At 44.9% G+C, this 11774-nt stretch overlaps 1 protein-coding gene across 1 annotated transcript in view; it reads left to right on the forward strand.

The window, feature by feature from the left end:
* Nucleotides 1–5400, forward strand: part of CILP (cartilage intermediate layer protein) — a 16774-nt gene extending 11374 nt beyond the window's left edge. The window contains exon 9 of the mRNA XM_006770774.2: nucleotides 2322–5400. Coding sequence (XP_006770837.1) covers nucleotides 2322–4690 — 2369 coding nt within the window. The 3' untranslated portion in view covers nucleotides 4691–5400. The remainder of the gene's footprint in view (nucleotides 1–2321) is intronic.
* Nucleotides 5401–11774: the final 6374 nt, after the last annotated feature.

Genomic DNA, 11774 nt, shown 5'->3' on the forward strand with positions numbered 1-11774 from the left:
TGGCCAGATTAAGGGGCCAGTGTGAGCAAAGGTATAGAAGTAGCAAGTTGAGAGGCTTTACAGTGGTTCTCAACCTGTGGGTCGCGACCCCTTTGCCTATATATATATTTTTAATATATTTTATTGATTTTTTTACAGAGAGGAAAGGTGAGAGATAGAGAGTTAGAAACATCGATCAGCTGCCTCCTGCACATCTCCTACTGGGGATGTGCCCACAACCAAGACCGGAATCGAACCTGGGACCTTTCAGTCTGTAGGCCGACGCTCTATCCACTGAGCCAAACCGGTTTCGGCAGGAACTGTATTTAAAGAACCACTGTTCTATAAGAAAGGGTGACCTTCTCGGCCTTTTGGCTAAGATCAACTGTAGAAAGGATGACCTGACTAGAGCTGGCTTTAAGGAGTTGGTGCCCTAGCTGGTTTGGTTCAGTGGATAGAGCGTTGGCCTGAGGACTGAAGGGTCCCAGGTTCGACTCCAGTGAAGGGCACATGCCTGGATTGCGGGCTCGATCCCCAGTTGGGGGCGTGCAGCAGGCAGCCGATCAATGATTCTCTCTCATCATTGATGTTTCTATCTCTCTCTCCCTTCTCTGAAATCAGTAAAAATGTTTTTAAGAAAAGAAAAAGAAGTGCGCTTGAGGGGAAAAACTTAAGGTCAAAATCAATCAGGAACCTGTACTTGGAAAGTGAGAGAGAAGGAGGATAGCTTAGTAATTGGCCTAAACAAAACCAAACAAAAGGCAGAGGAAGAGAAAATTTATTGGAAGTGTTCTGGAATAGTTTACAGACTCCAAGAAAGTTGAGCAACAGACCTCAAGGCACAGGACAGTTGGACCTTGGCAACAGTGGAGCCCTGTCAGCTGTGGTTCCCAACCCATAACACCAGTGCTCCCCCTTTGTCACAGTTATTTTTAATACTTCAAATGTTTAACACTTCACATTTACAAACTATTTTCTATTCTGAAGTTAAATTTATGGATAATAAGTTAACTACATATAATTGCCAAGTATATTTGCACACATCCCAAACCATACCATAAAGGAGAAATAAAAAGAAAATAATTTTAATACAAAATAATATGTGTTTCAATATCTAAATGCCGGTGTGTGTTTCTCGGCATCTGCAAGGGGTTCCAGGAATCTGGAGAAGGCTCTGTGTGTAAATTAAATAATAGTCCAGAGACAAAACATAATTTTTGAAGACATTTTGGTTTCTTAGCTAAAGAAACCAAGTTCTCCTGTCTCTCTGGACCCCTTGCTTTTTATTAACACAAATTGTCCTAAAGCAAGGTAGATATACATGTATCAAAGGCCAAGGTTTAGTGTACAGAATCCATTGTCAGATTGGAGGAATTGCCTCTGGCTGTTCAGGTGTTTGGCCAGTAGGAGGCAGTAACATGTAGATTGAAATGCCCTCAACTGTCTGGCAGCAAGCAATCATTTATGCATCTTTTTCAGGTTTGAGGAAACGCCCTCAGCCATTCCAGCAGGCAATAACATACATGATTCAACCCTTGCTGAGTCCCCAAGTTCCATCAACCTTTTGATGAAACTCTTGCATTTATGACATGCTGGAATTAGCTTCCGGCATCTAAAGGCTTTGGCATAATTGCACAAGAAAGCCAACCAAGAGGGCACATACTTGCACTTGAATCCAGTCACTGTGAATGTGGCAGCTGCAAATGCTGAGGGATGCAGGGGTATCATTGTGGTGGTTCACATTCCTTGGGTAAGGCAGTAAGTACATGCTTTTTCTGAGACAAGGAACAATTCTTGGTATTTTCCCAAGCTAAACAAAGTATAATCTTAGCTTGATTTTTATGGTAGCTGCATTTTTGGAAAAATTCGAAGTATGGTAAAGTCGCATAAAAAAAATACTAGGCTCTGATCATTTTAAACAAGTTCTCCACCTACACGAATGTCTGGTGGGATATGTGAAAGTCATGCAGGATACAGAAAAAGTCCTTATGCAGAAAAGTGCCAGGCTTTCCAGGTCACAGAGCAGTAATGCCCCCACCCACTACATGCCAGCAGCACTCCCAATTTGGGTGGTAACTCAACACACCCTCACAGATTTTAATGGCTCATCTCCAATGAGAGCCATTACTGTAGTGGTCTCAAAACCAACTCTACTTCTCCCTGTATAAAAGGGGCTTAGCAACAACAGCTGCTCATCTTTCTCAGAGAAGTTGGGTGAGAATCAGGATCATGGATATGCAAGTACTTTGAACACGATAAAGCACTGTATAGAGGTGAGGTTAAGGTGTCTTTTGTGTAGGATGTGACCTTACATTTAACAGCCACACCGTTTCCCTCCACAGCCCCTGATGAGGCTCCGTGCAACCCAACCCCTGAGAGCTACCTTATCCGGTTGCCTCATGATTGCTTCCAGAATGCCACCAACTCCTTCTACTATGACGTGGGCCGTTGCCCTGTCAAGACCTGTGCAGGGCAGCAGGATAATGGGATCAGGTGCCGGGATGCGATGGAGCACTGCTGTGGCATCTCTAAAACAGAGGAGAGGGAGATCCAGTGCAGTGGGTACACGCTGCCCACCAAGGTGGCCAAGGAGTGTAACTGCCAGCGCTGCACGGAGACCCGGAGTATTGTGCGGGGCCGCGTCAGCGCTGCCGACAATGGGGAACCCATGCGCTTTGGCCACGTGTACATGGGGAGCAACCGTGTGAGCATGACTGGCTACAAGGGCACTTTCACCCTCCACATCCCCCAGGACACGGAGAGGCTGGTGCTCACATTTGTGGACAGGCTGCAGAAGTTCGTCAACACCACCAAGGTGCTGCCCTTCAACAAGAAGGGGAGTGCAGTGTTCCATGAGATCAAGATGCTTCGGCGGAAAGAGCCCATCACCTTGGAGGCCACGGAGACCAACATCATCCCCCTGGGGGAGGTGGATGGGGAAGACCCTGTGGCGGAGTTGGAGATCCCTTCCAAGAGTTTCTACAAGCAGAACGGGGAGCCCTACACAGGAAAAGTGAAGGCCAGTGTGACCTTCCTGGATCCCCGCAATATTTCCACAGCCCCGGCCACCCAGAGTGACCTGAACTTCATCAATGACGACGGAGACACCTTCCCCCTTCGAACATATGGCATGTTTTCTGTGGACTTCAGAGATGAGGCCACCTCTGAGTCACTCAATGCTGGCAAGGTGAAGGTTCACCTTGACTCGACCCAGGTCAAGATGCCAGAGCATGTGTCCACAATGAAACTCTGGTCGCTCAACCCAGACACGGGGCTATGGGAAGAGGAAGGTGACTTTAAATTTGAAAACCAAAGGCGGAACAAGAGGGAAGAGAGAACCTTCCTGGTGGGCAACATGGAGATCCGAGAAAGGAGGCTTTTTAACTTGGATGTCCCTGAAAGCAGGAGGTGCTTCATCAAGGTGAGGGCCTACAGGAGTGAGAGGTTCTTGCCCAGTGAGCAGATCCAGGGGGTTGTGGTCTCTGTGATCAACCTGGAGCCCAGGACTGGCTTCTCATCCAACCCCAGGGCCTGGGGCCGCTTTGACAGTGTCATCACGGGCCCCAATGGGGCCTGTCTGCCTGCCTTCTGTGACGACCAGTCCCCTGATGCCTACTCTGCCTATGTCTTGGCAAGCCTGGCTGGGGAAGAACTGGAAGCAGTGGCATCTTCTCCTAAATTCAATCCAAATGCGATTGGTGTCCCTCAGCCCTACCTCAACAAGCTCAAGTACCGTCGGACAGACCATGAGGACCCACGGGTTAAGAAGACGGCTTTCCAGATTAGCATGGCCAAGCCAAGGCCCAACTCAGCTGAGGAGAGCAATGGACCCATCTATGCCTTTGAGAATCTCCGGGCATGCGAGGAGGCCCCGCCTAGTGCAGCCCACTTCCGGTTCTACCGGATTGAGGGGGATCGGTATGACTACAATACTGTCCCCTTCAATGAAGACGATCCCATGAGCTGGACTGAAGACTACCTGGCATGGTGGCCCAAGCCGATGGAGTTCAGGGCCTGCTACATTAAGGTGAAGATCGTGGGGCCATTGGAGGTGAATGTGCGATCCCGCAACATGGGGGGCACCCACCGACAGACTGTGGGGAAGCTGTATGGCATCCGGGATGTCAAAAGCACCCGGGATAGGGACCAGCCCAATGTCTCCTCTGCTTGTTTGGAGTTCAAGTGCAGTGGGATGCTCTATGACCAGGATCGTGTGGACCGCACGTTAGTGAAGATCATTCCCCAAGGCAGCTGCCATCGAGCCAGTGTGAATTCCATGCTGCATGAGTACCTGGTCAACCACCTACCACTGGCAGTCAACAATGACACCAGTGAGTACACCATGCTGGCACCCCTGGATCCACTGGGCCACAACTATGGAATCTACACTGTCACGGACCAGGACCCTCGTGTGGCCAAGGAGATCGCTCTTGGCCGGTGCTTCGATGGCACGTCGGATGGCTCCTCCAGAGTCATGAAGAGCAACGTGGGGGTGGCCCTCACCTTTAACTGCATAGAGAGGCAGGTGGGTCGCCAGAGCGCCTTCCAGTACCTCCAAAGCATCCCAGCCCAGACCCCTGCTCCCGGCACTATCAGAGGAAGAGTGCCCACCAGGAGGCAGCAGCGGGCAAGTAGGGGTGGCCAGCGCCGGCTTGGAGGGATGGCCTCCCTGAGGTTTCGTGGGGTTGCTCAGCAGCCTCTAAACAACTAAGTCATGTGGTACTTCTCTTCTTCCCCCCCGACCTCACGTGACAGCCATTGTGAGACTGACGCACAAACTGTCACTTGGTTAATTTAAGCACATCTGTTCTGGTGCAGTTTGCTTGTTTGTTTCTTCATGCCTTTACTTACTGTCTTTGTCCCATGATACTGATTGGCGCGTAGCCCCCAAAATGGCAAAATAAAGCCTCTTTGATCTGTTCTTTAAAAGAAACACCAGAAACTGGCCATTGGCAAACTTTGTGGCTTTCACTGTTTTTCATCTGGTGCCATCAATAGAAGTCCCCTGCCTTTTCTTTTTGCATGGTTTTGCCCACCTTTACGATCATGATAATCTGAAGTTGAAGGTGAAATAACCAATATAAAGTATACTTCCTGGTCTTGCTCCACAGGACGTAAGCAAGGTCTTCATCACTGTTCATACATATAAATGGTGGTAAAATAAAATAATAAACTCCAATATTTTTACTTGAAATGTAAATAAGTTATTTCTTTACTGGATCTGGAACTCTTAGTGCACATTTCATGTTAAGCTATTGACTATTGGATAATTTCTCCATCGAGTCTGGAAAGTACATCTCGTATCCAATGCACCAGGTTGGTAATTACATTAGCATGTTTCCCTTTACATTTGCTTTTGTTCTTGCTAGAAGCCCAGTGCAGCTCAGAGCAGATGTCAATAAATGTACGTTTTGTACTTGATTTTGAGACCGCTATCCTGTCTTTTAACCCCAGCTGCTCAGGGAGAAGAGGGGACTCTGGAAAGTGATCACAAGGTGGCATGAGCCGCTGTCCCCTGTAAGTGGCAGGGCTGGGGAATTAGACACACGCTCCACGGTCGAGTTTGCACTCGTGGATCATATTTTCCACTCACAGAGAAGAGCAGAGATTACTGGAGTTGTGAGCATGTTCTGGACTCCTGAGCAAAGCTAAACACATGTCCCAATATGTGTTTTTTTTCCTTTCTTTCCAATCCTGGGAAACGTATACAATGGCTTGGCCAAGTGGTCTTTCAGCAACCCCCACAGCCTGCTGCCTTCTCCAGCTGGGCTGGCCGGCCTCACTCAGAAGTTATGGACTTTGTCTTTCTTCCTTCCTTCCTTCCTTCCTTCCTTCCTTCCTTCCTTCCTTCCTTCCTTCCTTTCTTTCTTTTCTTTTTTCTCCCCCCCGCCCCCACAAGCTCTTCTAAAGACATCCACCTTTTCCAGACACCAGATTTCTATTGTGTGACAGCCCCTGTTCCTTGAGTCAAACAACTGGCCCAAATGAATAGGGCGTTGTTTTTGGAAAAGAGGTTTGGTTTAAAATAGTAAATCAGAGGCTGGCGGATGGTTCCAAAGTGATCTTGGAGACATGGACAGTCAGGGTGTGGGGTTGGGTAAGATGCACTGACTGCCTCTCTCCCAATCCCTCCTGTCAGGAAAGAGGCGATGGGGATTGGGAGAGGAAAGAGCGTTATTTATAATCAGGACAAAAAGCTTTCCTTGATCCCCTGGCTGGCCCAGTGCAGCTCCTTTTGGCCGCCTCTGGCCTGGACTGGATTTGTACTCTTGGATCAGTAACTGCCCAACTCCCAGGGGTTTGGTTCAGAATCAATTAGAAATGTCTCTGGCGGAGCACCCCTTCCCCATGACCTCTGAGAAAGGGAGCACATGCAGGGTTGGGCCCGGTGGCTTATGATGGATTGCTCCTTGACTCACTTCCAGACAATGCTTCCCAGGGAGCAGCTCTCACTGACTGCTTGGGGGTGGGGCTTGACTGACCTTCCCAAAGGGTCAGTGTTCAACTCTCTGCAGCACAGACGCCTTGCCATACTGCTTTAGGAGTCAGTGCGTGCTGCTTCAACCTTCCACCAGTTCCCTTCCAGCTGCCCGGGAGGGGTGCTGGGAGAGTGAGCTGGCTGGGCTCCCGCCCCATGACCTTCCCTTTCTGTTCTTCATTGAGGGCCTGAATAACTGGACACCAGCAGGTGGCAGCTGGCACCTGACTGCTTCACTTACCAAACATTTATTGAGTATCTATCTACTCTATGCCAAGCCATGTGTATAGGTGGACTGGATTGTATGAGTATATAAAATATACCATACATAGTGGCACTACCACTTGAGGTGGTAGTCAGAGGGGGCTTCTTGGAGGAAGTGACATCTAATTTAAGGACTAAATGCTAGCTAGGAGCTTAAGCTGTGGCTGTCAGGAGCAAGGAGCACAAGCCGAAACAGTGTAGAGGCTGGGAGGGACGGGCAAATACCTCGCCTTCAGAAAAGGAAACACTGTTGAGCTCATGGCACCTACTTTCTAAGCATCTTGCTTCCAAAGACAGGTGTGCTGCTGCTAGCTGCATGACTTTGGTCCATTTCCCTGGACCTCATTTTCCATCTCTATAAATGAAAGAGTTGGTTATACACTAAAACTAATATAATATTTGAGGTAGAAGAGGGTATAGGGGGATAAATGGTAATGGGGAAAATATTTAAAAATAAAGAAAAAAACTAATATAATGTTATATGTCAATTATATCTCAATAGCTTTTTTGCTTTTTTTTTTTTTTAAGTGAAGGAGTCAGTCTAGCTTAGAATCTAAACCACCTCTAAAGTCCTTTCCATGATTTTCAGTGAGGCTAAGAGCACAGTTCCCAGGATGCCTTCTCTTGACCAAACTGCTGATGACTCACCGGGTGTTTCCCTCCCCCGTGGAGACTCTGCACACCGGATGGACAAAATGTTCATTTCAGAAAAACCCTGGGGTTTCGGTCCCGGCCTGCTGTATACTGGCTGGTCACCCAGGTACTGAGCGTGAACTGTGTGGGGATGGACAGCAGATGGCAGGCAGGAAGGGCACAGGCCGGAAGAGAGCAGGGCCAATCAGGCTGCTTCTGCTCCAACCAAGGGAGTTTTCCAGGCAGAATGCTCACTATAGTTTGGAGAGCTCTAGCAGCTAGGGTGATAGAGCAAAATGTCAGTGAGATACCAGGACAAGAACAGCGTCTTGAAAGATGGAGAAAATTTAAACAAGCCAAGTTGGAGGCAGTGCAGGGATAGGTGGTTTCCAGCACAGTGATTGGCCAGAGCAAAGGAATGGAGGTGGGACTGAACAAGGGAAGGCTTTTAGTTACAAGTAACTGGGGTGCCCGTAGACAACAGGAAGGACTGGAACCAGGAACCGCAACGCCATTGAATCCAGGCCATCACTCTACCTGGTTTTGATTCTCTCATTCCCTCACACTCAGTGGTCTCTCTCTCTCTCTCAGTCTCTAACCCAGTCTTGCTCTGCTTCTCAGATGGGCTCGCTGACTGTTTCTCCCTCCTCTTTCTAGGCCTCTCTCTGGTCAGCCTATTTCGCAGTCTCTTCTTCTTGCAGGCACCCTTAGATTCTCTTTGCAGATCAGCTATCTTGCTCGCCTGGATTCATGGAAGAGGTGGCCGTTTCTCAAGTCAAAGAAGAGTCCTGTCCTCAGCCCAGATTCCTTGGAGAGAGAATCTGATTGGCTCAGTTTGAAGTGGGGCTCCACCTCTGGTCTAACCAACTGTGGCTAGAGTTGGGGATGAGGGGGATGCTTAGGGGCAGTCCTATTAGTCATGGTTGCTGAGGAGAAGGGGCAATTCTTAGAGGGAATCCTGGCGAACTGGGAGACACTGCACAAGGTGACTACTTCCGGTGACAGTGAACAGATCATTGTGGGCTTACCGGAAGTTTAGGGTTTTTCATTTCCAAACATCAAGGAATTTTAAATACATCAAATGAGATCTGTGTGGTACCTGCTCTTTGAAATCTGATGTCTTGCTTCATGACTTAGCACTTGATCAGTTTTTGTAGTTTCCATGTGCAATTGGAAAAAAAAAAGTGTATTCCCTAATCATTGAGCGCAGGTTTCTACATAAGACCATTAACTCAAGTTGTTAATTGTTCTGTTCAGTAAGTAAGGAGTGTGTTTCTCTCTGTGATCCTCAATTCGGCTTTATATATTTGGAGGTTATTTTAATGGTTGCCTATTATGTATTGAATTTTTATGCCTTCTTGTAAGTTGAATCTTTTATTGTTACATGTATAACTATGTTGTTTGTTCCCATAATGCTTTTTTGTTTTAAAGCCTATTTTGTATAATAATATATCTCCAAATTTTCTTTTGGTTAGTATTTGCTCTGTATATCTTTTAACAGCTTTTTGCGTTTAACCTTATGCATCATTTTTTTTGTTAGTTTATTTTGTTCATAAGATTCCACATATAAATGAAATCATATGGTATTTGTCTTTCTCTGACTGGCTTATTGCACTTAGCATAGTACCCTCCTGGTCCATCCATGCAATTGCAAAGGGTAATATTTCCTTCCTTTTTTTTTTTATGGTGAGATGGTACTCCATTGTGTAAATATACGATAGCTGTTTTATCCACTTATCTACTGATGGACACTTGGATTGATTCCAAATGTTGGCTATTGTAAATAACACTGCAATGAACATAGTGGTGCATGTATTCTTTCGAATTAGTGTTGTGGATTTCTTTGGATATATTCCCAGAAGTGGAATCACTGGGCTTCTGTGTCTTTTAAAAATGTGTTTCTTGTAAACCGTATATAGCTGAGTTCTAGTAGATCTAATCTAATAATCTCTTTTAACTATCGGGTCTCATAAATATATATGGTAGTTAGTTGGGTTTGCACTTGTTTTTATCATCTTACCTGTTGATTTTTTTAATCACCTTTTCTCTTTTACTGTTAGCATTATAATGGAGCAATAGTTTTCTTATTCAGTTTTTCCCCTTATATTGATATGGGAGTCTTACACTTTTTCTGTCCTTTTAGTGTTTTCTCTTGAATTATTTTTATAAACGGATTTTAACAAAATCAAAGTTAAATAGTATCTTCAGCCCTCGCCGGTGTGGGTCAGTTGGCTGGGCATCATCCCGTGCACCAAAAGGTTGCTGGTTCCATTCCTGGTCAGGGCACATTCACAGGTTTCAGCCTCGATCCCCAGTAGGGGGCGTGTGGCAGCAGTCAACCCATGTTGCTCTGTTGGCCCAAACTCTCTAAAAATCAATAAACTATTTTAAAGAACTGTATCTTCACCCCTCACAATATTTTAGTTATTTTTTGCCCCTCAAAGCAAGCATTTTAATATTACCATGTTTGTTTAGATTTATTTATATGTTTATCACCTTGGACCTTGCTTTTAAGGTTATTTTTCTTCTTCCTGAAAAATATCTTTTTTAAAAAATATATATTTTACTGATTTTTTACAGAGAGGAAGGGAGAGAGAGAGGGATTTAGAAACATCGATGAGAGAGAAACATCGATCAGCTGCCTCCTGCACACTCCCCACTGGGGATGTGCCTGCAACCAAGGTACATGCCCTTGACCGGAATTGAACCTGGGACTCTTGAGTCCACAGGCCGACGCTCTATCCACTGGGCCAAACCGGTTAGGGCCTGAAGAATATCTTTTAGATATTATTTTAGTGAAGGTCTGTTGTTGGTAGAATTATCAGGTTTTTGAAATTGGAATATAATTCATATACCATAAAATTCAACATTTTAAATTGTACAATTTAAAAACTCAGTATATTCACTGAGTTTTAAAAACCACTATCACTGTCTATTTCCAAAACATTTTCATCCCAGGAAGAAATCCCATACCCAGTTACTCCCTAATCCTCCTCCCCCACTCCCCTGGCAACCACTTTGTCTTTATGGATTAGCCTATTCTGGACCTTTCCCATAAATACATTCATATAATATGTGGTCTTTAATGTTTGGCTTCTTTCATTTAGCATGTTTTCAAGGTTCATTCATATTGCAGAACGCATCAATATTTCATTACTTTTTATGGTTGAATAACATTCCATTGTATGGACATACCACATTTTATCTATTAAACAGTTGAATATTTGAGCTGTGTCTGCTTTTTCCCTATTTTGAAAATGCTGGTATAAACATTTATGTTCATGTTTTTGTATGAACATATATTTTCAATTCTCTTAGGTATATATCCAGGAGTGGAATTGCTAGGTCATGTAGTAACTCTATGTTTAAGTTTTGAGTAACTACCAAATTGTTTTCTATAGCAGCCAACCATTTTACATTCCACCAGCACTACATGAGGGTTCTAGTTTCTCCATGTCCTTGCCAACATTTGGCATTTTTGTTTTAAGTTACAGCCATCTAGTAAGTGTAAAGTGGTATCTCATTGTGGTTTTGATTTGCATTTTACTAGTGGCAAATAATGTTGAGCATATTTTCATATACTTATTCATATCATTTGTATATCTTCCTTGGAGAAATGTCTATTCAAATCCTTTGCCCATTGTCTTAGTCTGTCCAGGCTGCTATAACAAAAATAGCAAAGACCAGGTGGCTTACAAGCAAGAAAGAAATGAATTTCTCAGTTCTGGAGGCTGGGAAGTCCAAGATCAAAGTGCTGACAATGTGGTGTCTGGTGAGAGTTTGCTTCCTGGTTCATATAGATCAGTGATGGCGAACCAATGACACTGTGTCAGAGGTGACACGCGAACTCATTTTTTTGGTTGATTTTTCTTTGTTAAATGGCATTTAAATATATAAAATAAATATCAAAAATATAAGGCTTTGTTTTACTATGGTTGCAAAGATCAAAACACTTCTATATGTGACACGGCACCAGAGTTAAGTTAGGGTTTTTCAAAATGCTGACACGCTGAGCTCAAAAGGTTCGCCATCACTGATATAGATGCATGGTGGGAGGGGCAAGGGAGCTTTCTGAGGTTTCTTTTAATAAGGGCACTAATCACATTTATGAAGGTCCCACACTCATGACTTAATTACCTCCCAAAGCCTCATCTCCTAATACCATTACATTGGGGATTAGGTTTCAACATATGAATTTGGAGTGGAAGATAGGGGACACAAATATACAGTCTATAACCCATTTTAAAAATTGGGTTATTTGTCTTTTTATTGTTGAGTTTTAAGAGGTCTTTGTATATTGTTTTTTTAAAATTAAATCTTTATTGTTCAGATTATTACATTTGTTCCTCTTTTTCCCCCCATAACTCCCCTCCTCCCAGTTCCCGCCCCACCCTCTGCCCTCTCTCCCCACCCACTGTCC

Source organism: Myotis davidii, unplaced genomic scaffold, assembly GCF_000327345.1.
Source record: "Myotis davidii unplaced genomic scaffold, ASM32734v1 scaffold461, whole genome shotgun sequence".
NCBI lineage: Eukaryota > Metazoa > Chordata > Mammalia > Chiroptera > Vespertilionidae > Myotis > Myotis davidii.